This window comes from Impatiens glandulifera, chromosome 9 (assembly GCF_907164915.1).
Source record: "Impatiens glandulifera chromosome 9, dImpGla2.1, whole genome shotgun sequence".
Lineage (NCBI taxonomy): Eukaryota > Viridiplantae > Streptophyta > Magnoliopsida > Ericales > Balsaminaceae > Impatiens > Impatiens glandulifera.
In genome coordinates, this window is record NC_061870.1 from 18,369,348 (window position 1) to 18,389,423 (window position 20,076).

At 33.5% G+C, this 20,076-nt stretch overlaps 3 protein-coding genes and 1 long non-coding RNA gene across 4 annotated transcripts; all 4 read left to right on the forward strand.

Annotated features, from left to right (window-relative positions):
• Window positions 1-1,755: 1,755 nt before the first annotated feature.
• Window positions 1,756-3,132, forward strand: LOC124913931. The gene is made up of 3 exons (XR_007096791.1): window positions 1,756-2,062; window positions 2,146-2,205; window positions 2,949-3,132. It is a non-coding gene; the product is annotated as an uncharacterized LOC124913931 (long non-coding RNA).
• Window positions 3,133-4,146: 1,014 nt separating this feature from the next.
• On the forward strand, window positions 4,147-4,715 carry LOC124915924 (probable LRR receptor-like serine/threonine-protein kinase At1g07650). The gene is made up of 2 exons (XM_047456671.1): window positions 4,147-4,227; window positions 4,368-4,715. Exons 1-2 carry the CDS (start codon window positions 4,147-4,149, stop codon window positions 4,713-4,715), a joined length of 429 nt encoding a protein of 142 aa, XP_047312627.1.
• Window positions 4,716-7,307: 2,592 nt separating this feature from the next.
• On the forward strand, window positions 7,308-8,304 carry LOC124915926 (probable leucine-rich repeat receptor-like serine/threonine-protein kinase At3g14840). Its single transcript, XM_047456672.1, has 5 exons — window positions 7,308-7,434; window positions 7,547-7,634; window positions 7,732-7,800; window positions 7,879-7,950; window positions 8,048-8,304. The coding sequence occupies exons 1-5, from the start codon at window positions 7,308-7,310 to the stop codon at window positions 8,121-8,123; spliced, it is 432 nt and encodes a 143-aa protein (XP_047312628.1). The 3' UTR covers window positions 8,124-8,304.
• Window positions 8,305-10,133: 1,829 nt separating this feature from the next.
• LOC124913930 (probable LRR receptor-like serine/threonine-protein kinase At1g53420) lies at window positions 10,134-10,706 on the forward strand. Its single transcript, XM_047454371.1, has 3 exons — window positions 10,134-10,368; window positions 10,455-10,526; window positions 10,598-10,706. Exons 1-3 carry the CDS (start codon window positions 10,265-10,267, stop codon window positions 10,698-10,700), a joined length of 279 nt encoding a protein of 92 aa, XP_047310327.1. The 5' UTR covers window positions 10,134-10,264; the 3' UTR covers window positions 10,701-10,706.
• The last annotated feature ends 9,370 nt before the right edge of the window (window positions 10,707-20,076 follow it).

Here is a 20,076-nt window from a genome sequence, read left to right on the forward strand (position 1 = left end):
ATCTGAAAAAAATAATAAAAAAAAACAAAAAAAAATATTATATTGAGATGAAATTTAATTTAAAGAAAATTAATTAAAAAAAATATTTTTATTTAGATAGTTTGGATAATTTGAATAATCCTAATCCAATCCGATTTAATTCAATCCGAACTCAATCCGATCCGATCTCAGTCCAATCCGAAATATCCAATCCGAATTAGTATTTAAGATTTGGATTGGATCGGATTAAACCACTCAATGCTCACCCCTAGTAATTTGTGTTTACAGTTGGTTGGTGAAGTAATATGAGATGAGAAATTAATGGAAAAAGAGAGGCTCTATGAATGTTTGATATTAATGACGCTGTATGAAGTCGATAAGGTGTTGTATCTGTCGTGCTCTATTTTTTTTAAACATTTATGTTTTTAGTTTAAAATATTTACAAAAGTTTAAATTCATTATAATAATAAAAAACTTTATTTCACAACTTCTTTTTGAATTTTCTTATAACAAAAAAATACTAGTTATTTGATTTATTTATTTTTAATAATTGTTGTTAGGGGTGTTCAACCGGCCGGTTAACCGGTTAATCAGTTAAACGGTTCCGGTTTTGGCTTTTATTTTACAAACCGATTAACCGGCCGTTAATGGTATCGGTTTTACCGGTTCTGGTTCTACCGGTTTTGGTCGGTTCTGGCCGGGTAACCGGGTTTAACTAGGAACCAATAATTCAATTTTTTTAAAATTAAGTAATAAATTTATAAAATATATTTTTTAAAATTATTATTTACACTTTTCTATTATACCATTCTCCTTCCTTTTTTGTCTTTATTATATTATATTATATTATTATTATTATAATATAATATATTATAATAATATATTTTATTGATATATTTAGAAATATGTTATAATATATAATTTTATTGTAACAATATAATATATTTTATAGCTATTTTGTTAGATTTTTATATTTTTCTTGAAAAATTTAAATTTATTATGTCGATTAGTCTTTGACCAACCATGTATAAGCGAATAGAACACGGGAAGTAGAATCGGTAAATTATAAATTATAACTTTTGATTTTAGGTGTTTCCGTATTGAACGTGTTGGAGAGAAAGTTAAAACATAAATTGAACGTTGAACTTTGAAGACATCAAGTTTTAATTTGCTTAACTATTTTGATTTTGTTAATTTATAATTCCTAACAACAATTTTACATATTTTAATGAAATTATTTCAATTTGTTTTTAATTTATTTTTGTAAAATTTTATATAGATTATAATGTTTTTTTAAAATTATTCTATAGAAATTATTTATAAAATAACTAATACAAATTATAAAATATAAAAATATATAATTAAATTATTACCGGTTTACCAGTTAAACCGTTAGAAAAATAGGGAAACCGAAAACCGAACTGTTTAACAGGTAAAAAACCGATTAACCGGAACCGCTAGAATCGATTAACCAATAAACTGTTAAAATGAAATCGGTTAACTATCGATTTGGTTGGGTTACCAATTTTTCGTTTTTTTTTGCACAGCCCTAATTGTTGTTGAGTTATTATATTATCAAGAATTGTAAATTTTTGTTATAATATTAATGATTGATATTCACATAATTTTATTGATTGATTTTTGTGCTAAAAATTCTATCAAAATAATAATTATGGAAGTTATATTTTTACATGTAAATAGATATATATTACTTTTAAAACAATTAAGTTAGAGAATGAAGAGACAAATGGCTACTATAAAAGTTATAACCTCTTCAAATCACTGGCGCAAACCCTCTCCGACTAAAGACACCACGCAATCGAAACCCTCCTCCGACTAAGACACCAGTAATAAAGCGAAGAAGAAGATTCTTGATTACTGCACTCCTCAGGATTATTTTGGACCCTCCTCTATCTTGATTCTCAACATTCTCCTCCATATTAGCACCTGATTCCTTATCAGAAGAAATGAGATGGAGGAGAAGGTTGAGAGTCAAGATGGAGGAGGTCCAAAATGATTCTGAGGAGCGCAGTGAATAAAGACATAAAGAAGAAGATGAATAAACTATAAGTGGAGGAGAAAGGTGGAACATTTGTAACAAAGTAAGTTTCAATCATTCTATTAAGGAATTTGAATCCTTAATTGACTTTTACTTTGTCATTCTAGTGAAACTACTTCATGCTTGAGAATCTTTCCGTCTCCAAACGGTATGTTTTGCAAGCTGAGGTACATTTTGTTTTTTCACTCTTATGAACCGCAATGTTCTTTTGCTGTTCTCTTTCAGCTTTGAACTCCTTGTATATAAATTGTGTATGAAAGGGATACAGATCTAGCACCGGGAATTTCATGGATGATGACCCACATGTCAATATTGTTTTAAGTTGAAAATACATCTAAGCACTTGGAAAATAGTTCTGAGTTGAGCATGAATGCACGAATCACTCCCATTTTACTGACATATTATGGATTCTGTCTCATGAATGAGATTTACAGTGTAAAGTTTCACTTTGATGAAATTACATTTACCATATTCAACTATATAAGTTATGCCCAAAACAATATCTATGAGGCGATTGTGTTATGATATTACTTACCATAAGAAGGTTCATTCTATATTAGTCTGCAAGATTAGTAAGTCAGGCTTCCCATTACTAGCTATTATTTACAAAAGAATTTTGAGCAGTGAATATTTGATCTGATTATGTTAGTCTAGCTGAAAGTGATTATCTGACAATGCTTGATGCTATGCTTTGCTTGGAAGTACCACACAAATTGGAGTTGGCATAGATTTTTCAAACTTTCTTCCTATTTTAAATGATTTCATTTTTCAGGTTACATTCCACTTACATTCAAAGCGCTAATAACATGTTACATTTTTGCTTTTGCAGATATTTTCTCCTTAGTTTCTTAGAAATGTTTCTTAACTTTCCTTGCACAGATCTAAAGGATTTTTATTTGTTCTCGTTTAGGCAAATTGAAGCTGCTACAAACAGTTTTGATGCTGCTAACAATATTGGAGAAGGTGGTTTTGGTCCTGTTTACAAGGTATTTCTTTTTGAGAACAAAGTTTGCTACCCTAGTAAATAGTAACTAATAGTTGAACATAAATAAAATAATTAAAACAGGTCATGATAACAATTTCTCCATATTAATCTTTTGGTCAACAGGGTATAAGATCTGTATTGGCTTAGCTCGTGGTCTGGCTAAAGATTGTCCATAGAGACATCAAGGCTACAAATGTGTTGCTTGATAAGGATCTTAATCCCAAGAAATCTGATTTTGGTCTGGCCCAAACTTAATGAAGAGGAGAATACCCACCTAAGCAGTAGTGTTGCCGGGACTTAATTAGTTTTCTAATCAACAAACTTATTATACGCGTAAATATAATAGGAGTTTTGAAGACACTTTAGTTTATGAGTCTACTTTCTATGTCTCTGTCTCATTTCTACATCAACATCATGGAAAAAAAAGTTAATGTTGTGCATATCACCCTCCTAAAGATATGGAGACATTCCTTATAGTTGTAGGCTAATCTAAACTGAAGAACTTCTAATAATAAATCTACAGACCAGATTACTATATGGAAAGATGCTTGGCCTCAGGAACTTACCTCTTTCATTAGGACTCTAGTAAGATTTAATCCAAAACATTGGGATTAAGTGCTAGTCTTCCCTAGGGATTAGTCAAGGTGTGCGCAAACTAGCTGTTTTGAAAATTTTGCTATCACATAATAATAATAATAATAATAATAATAATAATAAAGGAGAATAGTCGCAGTAAACTAGGTTGATTTTGAACATCGGGATTGATAGTTTCCCGTTACTAAAGGACTATTCTATAGGACAATAGTCACAGTAAACTAGGTTGATTTTGGTTTTTCCTTAATTTTAATATCATTGTAGCCCAGGTATATTTTGTGAAAAACTTTTAGTCCGGGTAGATTCCAAATTTTAGCCACCCTTTGGACATAGGAAATGCACTCATATATTTTTAGTTGGATGACTCGGCACCACACTAACTAACATGGAAGTCACATTTATTGTTGATAAGTCTTTTTCAAATTGTTCATGCAAACCCCTAATATATGTAACAAATCTCAAAGTTTATTTAAGATGAAGAACTTCAAGGCATACAATAATAATTTTAGATTATTTATGCAGCGGATACATGGCACCCGAGTATGCAATGCATGGTTATTTGCCGGAAAAAGTAGATGTTTACAGTTTCGGAATTGTTGCTCTAGAAATTGTCAGGGGGATATGTAACACCGCTTATAGACCAGAGGAGGAAAATTTCTTCCTTCTTGATTGATTATGTAAGTCAAATATGTGTTACCCTTATTTTACTAAATTTGTTTGATGGATAATTCTGTTTTTTTTCTCAATTAGGTACATGTTTTGAGAGAAAATAAAACTCTTGCAAATCTGGTAGATCGAAAGTTAGGACTAGATTTCAAGCCAGACGAGGTGATGGTGATGACCACCAATATAGCTCTGATTTGCACCAATGTCACGGCTACTGCCAGACCAACCATGTCTTCAGTTGTAAGCATGCTCGAGGACATAATAATTCCTCAAGAGTTGCTAAAGGACTTGGACTCGATTGCCATAACTCGTAAACTGAAGATGATGAATCAACAGAAACAAACGGATGTGAATACAGAGGAACTTACTGTTAAATATACAGATAGTGGAAGACTTCTTACACATGGCTCCCAAATTGAGCTACCAAAATAATACTACATACAGAAATAGATGTTAGAGATAATGGCTTTTCATTTCTTCTCTATGTTGAAGAAGACATATCCTAACAAGAATTTCATTCACTTTGTTGTAGAAGTTAGTTATGAAAACAAGCTAATTTAGTGTGTATAGGTAGAGTTTTTTCTTATTATTCTTTGTATTGAGTTAGATTATTGACGTTGATGATAATGAAAACAATAAGTAGATGAAACTTAGGTTAAAAGGTTCATTGTTGAGACATTTTATTGATGTTTGTTCGGATTCGGTCATTTTCGAAATAAACATAGGGTTGTAGGAAATTCAGTAAGAAAGTTGTACTTATTTCCCAAGGATTGTAGCCATTTTTGATTTGCTTTATCTTTTGTTGTATGCATCATTTTTTTAAAATTCTTGAAAATTACACCCATATCTTAAATCATTACATAATTATATATTTAAAAGTGTGAATATTTTTTAATGGAAAAGAAATAAATGTTTTTAATATAATATGTTCATAATAGGTTATACATACTTATACAAGTGTAAGAGCTGATTTTCCTGAATTAAAATAAAGTAGAATCCCTAAAATATTACAACTAATGTATTCTAATTTCATCCCTTCCAATAAATTAGAATTATTAAAATATCTCAACTTATTTATTTTAATTTATATATATATATAAATAAATAAATGAGAGGATAAATTAAACTTAGTTAAATTATTTTTATATTTCTCCTTAAACTAGTCAACATATTCTTAAAACTAAGAAGACTTTAATCAGCCGGTTGAAAGTACTTGATTCAAAATCAAAATAATAGCAAATTTAAGGAAAATGCACTCAAATTTATAGTTTGATTAGTTCTTTCAACATTTTTTATTCTCTTTTAAAGACAATTTTTTTTTACAAAATATTATTTTAATTGAACATATTCATTTATGAAAGCAACACTCAAACTCTAATTCTAATAACATATATTGTAATTCATCAACTTCTTCTTTTGATATATGCATTCTTATAAATTAAAAAAAAATCTATCATGTCTATAAATTAAACATTATTATACATATAGATTAGTTAGTTAAATTTTTTAACTTATATTGATAAGAATGTCTCATGTTAATCAAATTTAGTGTTGAATTTAAAATATAAAGGTTTAGTTGGATAAATGATTAAATTTCTTTTGTTAAGTTGCAAGTTCAAAACATACCTGTAGTATTTTTAATTTTATTTTTAACTGTTTTAAATTTATAGACATGTCAACCCACAATTCGACCCAAATATCAATTTACTCTCACATATATATTCAAATTAAACACAGTTCTCGACCACCTGACAGTCCAGACACTTTAAAATTAAGCATTACTATTATATATATATATATATATATATGAATAGTATATTTATACACAACACAAACAGAAAGAGATTATTATTATTATTATTATTATTATTTTGTTGAATAGTATATTTATACACAACACAAACAAAAAGAGATTATTATTATTTTGTTGTAATATGAGAGTTTTCTATTTTGAGACATTTTAAATCAGGTTGCAAAAGAGACTATAATTAAAAAGGGAATTTGAGCAGATAACCCTAAAAATAGGGTGAAATGAGGAAAGTGAGGGTGAATAATTTAAATAGCGTTGGTGACCCTCTTTTTTTTAATGACAATTGTACCCTTGCGTAACGCAACTCCAGTTGCGTGATGCAACCGAATTTTTTTTTTCCAATTTTTTTTTCGTCTCGCGATTGCGTCACGCAACTAGGTGACGCAACTAGGTGACGCAACTGGGACATTTTCGTCCAAAAAATTTCATAATTAAATTTTTTTGAAAAATAAAAAAATAAAAAATTGCGTCACGCAACCTGAGGATGCGTGACGCAATAGGGACATTTTCGTCAGAAAAAAAAGGATCACCAGCGCTATTTAATTTATTCACTCTCACCAAAGACAATTCACCCTGTTTTTAGTATCATTTGCTCAAATTTTAGTTAAACTTATGTTATGAGCAGTTTATTTAAATAAGTCAAATATTAATTTATTAAGAAATATTATAAAGAAAAATTAAAAATGAAATTCAAACTTTAAAACTATGATACTACAACAACACATGCATGGTAGAAGTTTCAAGAATTTGATGACAAATAACTCTAGTACGGCGGCGGCTTCTTTGTGAAGAAACTAAAATGATGAAACGTAAGTCTAAGTCACCCGGACCACTCATTAGTTAAGAGATGAAGAACTAGGGCCCGCGCCAACCACCAAAATAATTGCTCTTATAGTCTGATTCCATATTTCTTCTTCTTCTTCTTCTTCGTATACCTGGCCAACTCTGTCGGTTCATCCTGAAAAATCAACTAAAGATTCATAATTATTTCAGATCCGAGATGCACTTTCTACGAATCTCTGGACTAATAATAATAATAGTAATATTTTGTTTGGCTGATGGTGAAGGAGCGGCTGTTTTGCCTGCTAATGAAGGTACTCCTCGTCTTCTTCTCTTTTCTTTCTTTCTGTAGTTGTAGCAGCTGATCATAGAAGAAGAAGAAGAAGTATACAATTAGTTATATATATATATATATATATAGTTGAATATGTTACATGATTAGTGGAGGCTCTGAAGCAAATCGAAAGGACGTTGGGGAAGAAGAAGACACCTTGGGACTTCAGCGTCGATCCATGCGCTGGAAAATCCAACTGGGACAACCCTCCTCCGCCAGGAGAGAAGGTTCCGATTAACTCCGTCCAATGTAACTGCACTGATACCGTCTGCCATGTGGTTAAGATGTAATTAATGTCTTCACTGTCATTTTAGTTTTGTTTATGCCAAAAATATTAAGAAGAAAAGAGCTGCAGATTTCTTAAAGAACAGAATCTAGCGGGAAGTCTCCCAGCAGAAATTGTTAACCTACCCTTCCTTCAAGAAATGTGAGCAAGTCTACTTCAATCTTTAGTTCTTCGTTTCAATTTGTCATCATCATCGCGTAGAAAGAAACAAACGTTTTCAGTAACTGTATCTTTGCAGTGACCTAAAACGCAACTATCTTAACGGAACCATCCCTCCAGAATGGGGAACCACCCAACTTCAAAAGATGTGCGTAGCTTTATCTCTACTGTTTCATGGTTCAAAATGGGGGTGATTGTGATTATATTAATGTTAATTATAACGCAGCTCGCTACTTGGAAATCGAATAAGTGGAGGAATACCAAAAGAATTGGGAAACATAAGCACACTTACAAGGCTGTACGTGTATCAATTACCCCTATTTTCTCTATGCATGTCAAATTCATGGTTGGGTTTTAAATTTTAATGTTAATGTTGGTTTGAGATATGATTATAGGGATTTGGAGATCAACCAGTTATCAGGGCTCATCCCTCCGGAGCTTGGAAATCTCACCAATATAGAGTACTTGTAAGAAACAAATAGACTCCAATTGGAAGATATTATGCTCTTTCTGAAATTTTTTTATTGCTTTTGCTCATTGTCTTTCAATTGCATAGTCTTGTTAAAGATCCATCTAAGTAAACCAAGTAAATTAGCTGAGTATCCGAGAGAAGACGCCAATGATTCAAAATTTAAATATATATAAGTTAATTAACAAAATTTACTCAGTTCCTAATATCTAATGAATTAGTTATTCTAGTTGATTTCAAATATCCAGTTTTATTTTACATTATTTACATAGTTCTTAGTATAAGTTGGATGGACGACTCAGAATCAAGGACTTTTTGCTTTCTAACTCCTTTTCTTTTTAAATGGTGGTGGAAATTTCTTAAAGTTAGAGAAAGCCTCTGGGTCATTGCAATCACCACCAAGTACAAGGACTTCAAAATTTTGAATTGCCACCCCTCTTGAGAAGATCTTTCAAGGGAAATTGTGTTTGGGGCAGAATCACTAATACATGGGCCACCTTGCACCCTGTCATTTCCTTTACAGTGGGCAATCATAAGTATATCCTTTTTCAGATGGACACATGACACCCTAGTGGCAAGTTCTGTGGCACATTTCAGGACTTTTTCGAAGTCTCTAACACAAAGAGGCAAGAATAACAGACTTCTACAAGTGATAGTATTGGTTGGAAGGTTACTTTTTCACTTTGCTTATCTTCTGACGAGGCAATCATACTTGCTAGCCTTGAGGAGGTACTCTAGCTTTATAAGTTGCCTTCCGAAGCTCAAGACGAATTATCCCTAGTTGGTTCCCCTGCCTTCCAAACCAGCTACATTTATCTTTTGACTCTTCAGGGCATTGCATCGAGTTACCCTTGGAAGGATACCTGGAAAACTAAGATCCCATCCAAAATTTATTTCTTTGCTTAATAAGCCATCCACGAGGGGGTAATTACTTTCATAGACTCAAAAGGAACTGATTCCAAATGGCCAAAAGGTGTTGCATGTATAGTAAGAACTAGGAGACAATTAACCACATTCTTTTCCTTTGCAATCTCGCTAAAGATTTTTTTGGTCCCTTCTGGATTGCATTCTTAACTTTCATGAGTTATGCCACACAATGTCGATGAGTTATGGGAGTAATGGACCGGTTGGTGCAACACAAAGGGCCATCAACGCAGATTGGAAGCCCATCCCCCTAATTATGTGGTGACCAATTTGGAAGGAACACAACCAAAAGAACCTTTGAAGAGAATAGTTATGGGAAAAAAAGGATCAAAGCTTCCTCCTCAACGCTTTCACATCCATCAAGGAAGGGGGGTTTGCACGAGATGAGACTATTTCAATTTGTTAGGAATCTAATATTTTTGTTTTTCCTTTTCCTGTTTTTATTGTGTTTCTTGTTTTACCCATGAACGAATCTTTGCATTCTTTTTAATATAAAAATTGAACTTTTAGAAAAAGAAACGATGCTTTTTCCGGGCTTTCCTTCGCAATTTTTGTTGACGGTCAAGTCAGCACTGACTATGCTGAGTTAACAGCTTCTTTATCATCAAACATGAAAATATGAACAATTTTATAGTTTGTCTGTTAAAACAATTATCTTCCACTCTAAAATTACTATTTTTTATTGTTAAAGTTCGTAAGAATAAAATTGTGGCAAGGTCATCGTCTTCTAATAATCCAAACAATATTCGTACCAAGTTGTGAGCTTTGTTCAAGTCATGTTAAATGTGTTAATCTGAAGTTACTCTTTCGCTTCAGAAGCATGAGAATCTTGTGGAAAATATTGAGCAAGGAGGTTGTTTTGTTGATTGATCGAAAATTTAGATATTTATTCATTTGAAACAAACTTCAGGGAAATAAGATTTGATATTGTTTATTTGATTATTAAGGTTCTTGACATCAAATAATTTATCTGGGGAACTGCCATTAGAACTTGGAAAGTTGATCACAATGAAGGACTTGTAAGTATTAGATGTTACATATTTGTTTTCTCATTCCAGTTCATTTGATGTTGACATTCTTCAACTTATTGATGCAGTCGGATTGGTGATAACAATTTCACAGGAAGGATACCTAATTTCATCCAGAACTGGCTTAATCTCAGTAAATTGTTAGATTCTAAAATCTCAACTTTATCTATCCATATTTCTTTCAATCTGGTATGTTTTTGAAACAAAAACTTTTAAAATGCAGATTAGTTCAGGCTAGTGGTTTGGAGGGTCCAATCCCTAATGTAATCTCTGCATTAACAAATATGAAAGACTTGTAATCTCTTTGAAGCTCATCAATATCTACTCTTATTATATTGTTGAGCTGGATAATTATACTTGCTTTTATTCAATGATTTTCAGGAGAATAAGTGATATAAATGGACCTGAATCACTATTTCCACCCATTAGTAATTTGAAAAACCTTGAAATACTGTAAGTTGAATATTATATGACAATCTATTCTTTTCTAAATTCAATCCTCACATATTTTCCAAATGCTATAGGATTCTGAGGAGTTGCAATCTCATTGGACCATTACCAGATTATCTCAGCACAATGCCATTGCAAACCTTGTTAGTTGATGATGATCTGCACCTTTTTTCTTGATTGTTTTTAAATGTTGTATGTAAAATTTATTCTATTTGGAAATGATGCACTCAAATTCATAAGTTTTTTGCAGAGATATTAGCTTCAACAAATTAAGTGGAGAAATTCCTGCGAATTATTCTTCCCTGTCCAAGACAAAGTACATGTATGGATCTTGCACTTACTTTAATTATCAAAAATATTTTGCATAGAGAAGAATAGGCAATCTTATTGTCCTTTTTCCTTGAATATAATATAAATGTGTTAAGATGTTATATATGTGTCGAGAGTTAAATCCTTGTGCTTCTGTCAAAATAAATAAATTAAAGAGCTCAGTTCCTTGCCTAAGCATAGCACGCCCTTGTTACAACGCGTCATTGGGGCAAGATCATATTCTTTGAGGATTCATAACATTAGTATGTTGAATCGTTGCCTTAACTCTAGAGAACTCCTAATCAGCCACTGGTTATGCAACCAATTGATTAGGAGTTCTCAAGAAAAATTTAAGAAGTCTCAAAGAATATGACTCAGGCCCAATGTTGTTCTATAAGATGAGCTTTAAAATTTTAGACCTTGTGGACAAGAAAGTCTTGATGGGGGCGTGATGTTACATTATAGGTTCATTTAGTTTCTTACTCTTCTAACATTACGAAATGGGCAGTACAAGACATGTGAATTTTCCTTTGACATTTTGATTTTAAAATACATATAACATACCTTTGAATTTTCTTTACTCTTCTAACATTACATGAAATGGGCAATACTAGACATGTGAATTATCGCTTGACATTTTGATTTTAAATACATAACAACACTTTGTAAGTTGATGTTATGCAGATATTTTACAGGAAACTTGCTTAGTGGATTTGTGCCTGATTGGCTTTTAAATCATGCTAATATTGTGTAAGTCATCTTCCAAAATCATGATAGTATATAGTACTGTTATATATTAGGGTTTTGAGGTTGATAAAGTTAATATTGTGATTAGGTTAGTAAAGTAAGTTAGTTGACTATAGTGTATTATGACACTTATGAATTGGATAGTTAAAGTCAATTATTCCAAATAAGATATTTGTCCGTTGAGATCTAAGGAATTTATTGGAATCAAGATAATTGGAGGATACTACCTAATGATCTAATCACAGATTTATTTGAAATCAAGATATATTAAAGTATACTACCTTGCTTTTATTGTATTTAATTTCTTTTCATGGAAGGTAATGTGTATATGTTTATTTCTTTCAATCATAATATATAGAAATAGCTTTCATGCTTTCTCTCCTCTGTATCGCTTATTATAGGCATATTTTTCGTGGTATCAGAACGGGTTTTATTAAATTCTGTAAGTTGAAACTCTCTCAATTTTCCCCTTATCTTCAACACACTCCAGACCAGTGTGTCTTCACGATCAAATCTTTATATCAAGCTCCAATCTTCATATATCACATTTTCAGATCCAAGGGATATTTCTATCAACTTTGTTATGTCGCCAAGTGTCAGTCATCTATTTAACATTTGTTCATTTTATTTGCAAAGCTTAACGCATTCCATAACTCATCAAAGTCTTGTTGTCAAGATAAGACTCACTTAACCATATTAAAAACCGTCCATTGTTGTTTCCAACCCAATGTGACTTCAGCCCATAAAGTTTTCTCGGGTTATAATTTATCCAAAATTGTAAACTCTATGAAGCAAAGGATTGTGGATTTGAGCGCTACGGATCACATAACCGTAGTCATTTACAATAACTCTTTCCTCTACCATAAACCCAAGAGTTGTTGTTCATCTTTCTCTAATAAACATTATGAAATCATGTTGTGTCACCGTAGACTTGTACATTCAAGCTTTCCATATTTGGCTAAATTATTCCATCACTATTCATTATTGAGTCCATTATGGGTTATTTCAGTGTAATAAATGTAAATTTTCTAGTTCGATCATCTTTTCTTAACATCAAATACTCACCATCCAACCCGTTTTCACTAATGACTTTTGAGGACTTCCCTGTTAGGATTTGTATCTCCCAAATCCTATCAGCTTGAAAACAATCTGTAAAAACACAAGAAAGAAGAACACAAGAACACACAGATTTATAGTGGTTCACTCAAATTGAGCTACATCCATTTCAGCCACCACCAGATTTACTATGAAAAAGAAGAAGGAATACAAAGTTTTTGCCTCACACTTTATCTCTCTAGAATTCTATCTACACACTGTAAAACCTTAATAATTACATATTTATAGGGTAAACATTCAGGTAATAAACCTAAATAACTTTGGTCAAGCCCAAAACCAAAAAAAGATAAACTCAATAAACTCTAATTAACAATGTAGAGTTTATTATAAGTGTAGGCTCCATAACTCAACAATCTCCCACTTGGAGACTAACTTCATCATCTCTCGATCGGTAGTGGCTTTCCATTCGGTTTCTTAACGAAGAAGACCAACTGAAGTTGCACACAACTTCAGTTTCTCATTTGTCACAGCTTTCGTCAACATATCAGCTGGATTCTCACTCCCGAGAATCTTCTCAAGAGCTAATACTCCATCTTCTAAAGCTGACCGGATGAAATGATAACGAACCTGTATATGTTTCGTCCTGCCATGATAAACAAGATTCTTTGCCAAATGAATGGCACTCTGACTGTCGCATCGCAACACACTTCCCTCGTAGTCTTGACCCAATTCTCGCAAAAAAGGTTGTAACCACATCATCTCCTTAGCAGCTTCTGTCACAGCAACATACTCTGCCTCACAACTAGAAAGAGCAACAGTCTTCTGCAATTTTGAAACCCAACTGATTGCAGTACCTCCCAGAGTATAAATGTACCCTGTTGTGCTTTTCCTACTATCAACATCACCACCATTGTCAGCATCAACATATCCTTCCAATCCCATATTAGACTTTCGAAAACACAAAGCAAGGCCCGTACTTCCTCTTAAGTATCGTAGTATCCACTTTACTGCTTCCCAATGTTGTCTACCCGGATTGCTCATGAATCTACTAACAACTCCCACTGCATGTGCTATGTCTGGTCTTGTGCAAACCATCGCATACATAATACAACCAATGGCAGAGGCATAAGGAACCGTTGCCATGTAATTTTTCTCCTCCTCTGTTGAAGGCGACTAATCTTTAGATAGTCTGAAGTGACTAGCTAAGGGGGTAGTAACTGGTTTTGCATCATACAAGTTGAACCTGCTAAGAACTTTCTTCACATATTCTTCTTGTGAAAGCTTGAGAACTTTTTCATCCCTGAAAATTCTCATTCCAAGGATTTGTTTTGCAGCACTCAAATCTTTCATTGCAAACTTTTCAGACAACTCTTTCTTAAGCTTGTTAATCTCATACAAGCTTGCTCCAGCAATCAACATGTCATCAACGTAGAGAAGAAGAATAATGTACGATTTATCAAACCTCTTGATATAGCAGCAATGATCAGCTTCACACCTCAAAAAATTGTTACTTTTCATGAAGCTATCAAACTTCTTGTACCATTGCCTTGGAGCCTGTTTCAAACCATACATACTCTTCCGAAGCTTACACACAAGCTCATCTTTTCCTTTGATTTCAAATCCTTCTGGTTGTCGCATATAAATTTCTTCATCTAGATCACCATGAAGAAAAGCAGTTTTGACATCCATTTGTTGAAGATGAAGGTCTTCTTTCACAACCAAACTCAAAATAGTTATAATTGTCATCAATTTAACTACTGGAGAGAAGATTTCATTGTAGTCAATACCTTCTTTCTGTTGAAATCCTTTCACAACCAACCTTGCCTTGTACCTCATGGTTTTATCATGTTCTTCTTTAATCCTGAAGATCCATTTGTTGTGAAGTGCTTTCTTTCCCTTTGGTAGCTCAGTGAGCTCCCAAGTCTGATTCAACATCAAAGAGTCCATCTCATCTTTCATCGCAGACTCCCACTTAACTGATTCATCATATTGTATTGCTTCCTCATAGCATTCAGGTTCACCTCTATCTGTCAACAAGATATAGTTCAGAGATGGAGACCACCTCTCAACTGGTTTTCGATTTCTTAACGATCTTCTTAACTGTATAACCGGTGTTTGCTAATTTACCTCTGGGGCCACGTTCAAAACGATTTCATCTTGAACAACACATTGTTCTTCTTCGACAACCGGTATATATTCAGCTGAAAATTGTCTCAAATCGACTGTACCAGTCTCTTCAGACTTGGAATCACCATCTGATGTCTTCCCAACACAATCTTTGTAGAGAACCTGTTCATTGAAGATAACATTTCTGCTACGAATGATCTTCCGATTTTGATTATCCCAGAAACGATAACCAAACTCAATATCACCATAACCAATAAAAAAATATTTATTAGATTTTGGATCAAGCTTGCTCCTATCACATTCATTAATATGAACATATGATAAACAACCAAACACTTTCAAATAAGAAAGATTTACCTTTTTATTGCTCCAAGCTTCTTCAGGAATTCTGAATTCAAGAGGAACAGAGGGTCCCCTGTTTATCAAATAGGCAGCAGTATTAATAGCTTTTGCCCAGAAGGTTTTAGGCAGTCCTGCATGCAATCTCATGCTTCTAGCACGCTCGTTCAATGTTCGATTCATTCTTTCAGCTACTCCATTCTCTTGAGGCATTCAGGGAACAGTCTTCACCATACTGATCCCATTCTCAGCACAATACTCTTTGAAATCTGAATTGATATATTCACCTCCGTTGTCGGATCTCAAGCACTTAACTTTCTGATTTGTTTCATTTTCAACCAAAGCCTTCCACTTCTTGAAAATAGCAAATACTTCAGACTTGTGCTTCATAAAGTAAACCCATACTTTTCTTGTTGAATCATCTATAAAAGTCACATAGTAGTATGATCCGCCAATAGAAGAAACATGTGCAGGTCCCCACACATCAGTGTGTACCAACTCTAGTCTTTCTTTCTTGAGCTCCTTCCCAGTTTTTAAGAAACTCACCCGTTTTTGTTTTCCAAGAATGCAGTTTTCACATAACTGATGTTCAACAGACTTCAGTTCTGGAATCTGTCCATTCTTCAAAAGAATTTTCATCCCTTTTTCGCTCATATGGCCCAACCTGCAATGCCATAGCTCACTGTTCTTCGAGTCATTAATTACAGCAGCAACTGTTTCTCTGCAAGTTGAAGTCGTGTATAACGTTCTAGTTTTGTGACCTCGAGCAACAACAATTGCTCCTTTAGTCACCTTCCATGCACCATTTCCACAACTGAAATTGTGACCTTCTTCATCAAGTTGTGTAACAGAGATCAAATTGCGCATTAAACTTGGAATGTGTCTCACCTTATTAATCTTCCAAACAGAACCATTTGTCATCTTCAATTTGATGTCACCAATGCCAACAATATCCAGTGGCTCACCATCTGCGAGATAAACTTTCCCACAGTTTCCAGCCACATAATTCTCCATTAATTCTTTGTGAGCAGTGGTGTGGAAAGACGCTCCTGAGTCCAAAACTCATGAATCTATCGGGCTATCAACAGACAGAAGTAACGCATCAGTGACAGATTAACAACGTTGGCTGCATCATTTTTATCATCACCGTTTTTCTTCGGTGTTTTGCAGTTCCTCTTCAGATGACCCTGTTTACCACAATTCCAGCACTCAAATGTCCTCCCAGACTTGGACTGACTCCTCTTGCTCCTTGACATAGATCTGCTCTTACTTCAGTTGAAATTTCTATCATTACCTCTGCCCCTGTTTTCTACATTCAGAGCAGAACCTTTGAACGTTTCACCAGAATCAATTTTACGAACCTCTTCAGCAAGAATACGATCTCTAACTTCAACAAATTTCAGTTTAGCATTTCCAACTGAATTACTAATTGCTGCCCTCATAGGTTCCCAGCTATTTGGTAGAGATGCTAACAAAATCAGGGCACTAACTTCATCCCCAAAATCAATCTCAACAGATAGCAATTGATTCACAATTGTATTGAATTCATTCAAATGAGTAGTGACAGAAGTACCATCAACCATTCTTAAGTAAAAGAGTCTTTTCATTAAGTGTACCTTGTTGTTAGCAGATGGTTTCTCATACATATCAGAAAGAGCTTTTATCAGACCCATGGTGGTCTTCTCCTTTGCTACATTGTGAGCAACTGTCTTGGCTAGCGTCAATCGGACAACTCCCAAAACCTGTCTATCAAGGAGTTTCCATTCAGCTTCATCCATCTTCTCTGGTTTCTCACTCAAAGGAACATGAAGCTTCTTTCCATAGAGATAATCTTCAATATACATTCTCCAGAAGGCATAATCTGTCCCATCAAATCTTCCAATCCCATATCCTATACTGTTCTCACTTGCCATCATTTCCAATGCTCAGATCTAGCCTAGCTACTCTAATACCAGTTGTTAGGATTTGTATCTCCCAAATCCTATCAGCTTGAAAACAATCTGTAAAAACACAAGAAAGAAGAACACAAAAACACACAGATTTATAGTGGTTCACTCAAATTGAGTTACATCCACTTCAGCCATCACCAGATTTACTATGAAGAAGAAGAAGGAATACAGAGTTTTTGCCTCACACTTTATCTCTCTAGAATTCTATCTACACACTGTAAACCCTTAATAATTACATATTTATAGGGTAAACATTCAGGTAATAAACCTAAATAACTTTGGTCAGGCCCAAGCCCAAAACCAAAAAAAAGATAAACCCAATAAACTCTAATTAACAATGTAGAGTTTATTATAAGTGTAGGCTCCATAACTCAACATTCCCCGCATAAACACTTTGAATGAAAATTGATGGTTCTCATTTTATTGATAATCACACATCTCGCACATGAATGTAGGTTGATGAAAGAAAGAAAAGTATGTGGTTGGCCAAATCTTCCAACAATTCTACCATGATTCAAAGTCAATTTTAAACATACATTCAAGCATTCAAAATGAATAATGCAAAAAAAATATTTTTCGTGTTAAAAAGACAAATGACTTTTTAGTAATTGATTAAAGTAATGTGCTCCTATTTCTACTTCTATTATTATAAAAACTTTTTATTTTTTTTTAATTTTTTATTTCTTTATTTTCGTAAGTTAGTTTCTTTTGTTTGGTTATTGTTGAATTATCTCTTCATCTTGAATTTGTGCAATTTTGTTTGCACTTAACATGTTACTTTGTTTATACTCAATATGTTGGGTGTTGTCATTCTTTACCTATTATCACACTTGATGTCTTTTAAATATCTGAATTTCTTATATAAATTTTAACTCAACTAATTTAAATAATATTTTCCCTTCTCTAAAATTTGTACTTGGTATCAGAGCAGGTTTTTCCATCTTGAATAAACTTGTTCACAATTTTTCATTACCTCCTCCAATTGTGGAAATAGCCCTTGGAGAACTCAAATAATTCTATTATCTCATATTTTCCGAAATCATTTATCACAAATTCCATAACGTTCTTGAGCTATTTCTTAGTATTTTTGTCATTTAAAAAATTGTACTTTATATCTCGACCGATCTGTTCATCTTCGTGTTTCGACAATTTTTTTCCGGACTTAATTTGTCCAAACATTATCACCGTCCAGTTACATGGTATAGTCTGCCTACAAAAAAAATTAATCCAGTAACACTCCGGCGATTCAAAGGCGTCTCGCTGTTATCAACATTCAGTGACACTCCGACGATTCAAAGTCATCCCGCTGTCATCAATATCCAGCGACACTCCGAAAATTTAAACGTCACTCGTTATCATCAACATCCAACGACACTTCGGCAATTCAAACGTTACTCACTGTCATCAACATCCATCGACACTCCGTCAATTAATACGTCACTCGTTGTCATCAACATTCAGCGACACTCTGACGATTCAAACTGTCACTCGCTGTTATCAACATCCGATCCCCTCGGCAACATCCTCTCCGCTCTCATAGTTGTCCAAGGCTATTCCTCTTAGGTGGCTAACATTACCCAATGTTAAAATAATGGGTTAATATTGTATAGTATTTATATATTTAGGGTGTTAAGTATTAAGGCCCATATATATATTAAGGCCCAGATACATTAAGGTTTTAAGCAGTGTTCTAAATGGCGGTAGGCGGTGGCGGAGCGGTAAATGACTGCCTACTGCCTCAGGTGCCTAGGCGGTGCATAAGCGGTTGAATATAAATAAATATAAATATAATAAAGATGTTCTATAATTATCATTTTATCAAAAAGTCAAATTAATATTCTCTAATATAGTAATATCTAACAAAAATAAGTATGTAGGAGAGATAAATGTTTAGATGATCGAATGATATGTAGATGATAAGGGAGGTGATGTGAATGAGATAAGAAACGGAAAAGAATAAGATAAATGAATTGAAATGCAAAGAATCATTTCAAAATTTATATAAATAGTGGGAGATAAAGAGTTTTTATTGAATTTATATATATAATAATATTAGTAATTAATTAATTAAAAATAATAAATAATTAAATAATCTGACCGCCTCATGTATAGGCGGAGCGATATTGGACCATCTACCGCCTAGGCGGCCGCCTCGACCGCCATTTAGAACACTGGTTTTAAGCCTCTTATCTCTATATATAATCTTCATCTATTGGAGAGGCTGTAATTATGGAAACTCTATTATTGAATCCTTTCATTCGTAACATGGTATCAGAGCTATGGAATTAGGGTTAGAGTTTCTTTTTCGTTTTTCCCTTCCTCTCTAATTATTATTGGGTTTGTTCTTGAGGATTGCTTGCATTTATTCGCCATGTCAGAAGAAGGTAAACCTAGTTCCAAAGATAGTGACGGTGGTGTTAGTCAGGAATATCATTTAAACTCGTCCCTCGTTCTTGGCCTCGTGAAATTTGATGGGTCAAACTATCTTGCATGGTCATAAGCTTGTTTACTTTCAATTCAAGCCAATAGAATGTAGAAATTCATTAATGGGAAATCTAAGAAACCCAAGGATGATGATCCGAGATTGGATGATTGGGAATCGGACAATGCCATGGTGAAAACGTGGCTCTTTAATTCTATGGAACCAAATATTCAGAAGAGCTATCTATTTTCTTGTCACTACTTAAGAAATTTGGAGCTTGATAGCTAAGACGTACTCCCATTCATTGTTCGAAAGTTTATGAGATTCGAAAGAGAGTTCGGGAGACAGTACAGGGTAACAGGACACTAGAAGAGTATTACTATGAGTTGACTGAGTTATGGACGGAGCTAGATTATTATCGCATCTTTAGAGCAGAATGTACGAAAGATGCAGAAGTTTATCAAAGGATTGTAGAAGAAGATCGTGATTGACTTCCTAGCTGGGCTAGATATCTACTATGATCCTATTAAGACAAAATTGATCGGGAAAGTTCTACTCCTTGATGTTTCGATTGCCCATGCTCGTATTCAGGGGGGAGGAGACT

What these genes read in the sequence shown, in the direction of transcription:
- LOC124915924 (XM_047456671.1), top strand. Translation starts at nt 4,147, where the DNA reads ATGGCACCCGAGTATGCAATGCATGGTTATTTGCCGGAAAAAGTAGAT. An exon ending in GAATTGTTGCTCTAGAAATT is followed by an intron (nt 4,228 to 4,367) that starts GTCAGGGGGATA and finishes TTTCTCAATTAG; the next exon opens with GTACATGTTTTGAGAGAAAA.
- LOC124915926 (XM_047456672.1), top strand. Translation starts at nt 7,308, where the DNA reads ATGATTAGTGGAGGCTCTGAAGCAAATCGAAAGGACGTTGGGGAAGAA. An exon ending in CTACCCTTCCTTCAAGAAAT is followed by an intron (nt 7,635 to 7,731) that starts GTGAGCAAGTCT and finishes GTATCTTTGCAG; the next exon opens with TGACCTAAAACGCAACTATC. An exon ending in ACCACCCAACTTCAAAAGAT is followed by an intron (nt 7,801 to 7,878) that starts GTGCGTAGCTTT and finishes ATTATAACGCAG; the next exon opens with CTCGCTACTTGGAAATCGAA.
- LOC124913930 (XM_047454371.1), top strand. Translation starts at nt 10,265, where the DNA reads ATGTTTTTGAAACAAAAACTTTTAAAATGCAGATTAGTTCAGGCTAGT. An exon ending in TTAACAAATATGAAAGACTT is followed by an intron (nt 10,369 to 10,454) that starts GTAATCTCTTTG and finishes AATGATTTTCAG; the next exon opens with GAGAATAAGTGATATAAATG. An exon ending in TTGAAAAACCTTGAAATACT is followed by an intron (nt 10,527 to 10,597) that starts GTAAGTTGAATA and finishes CAAATGCTATAG; the next exon opens with GATTCTGAGGAGTTGCAATC.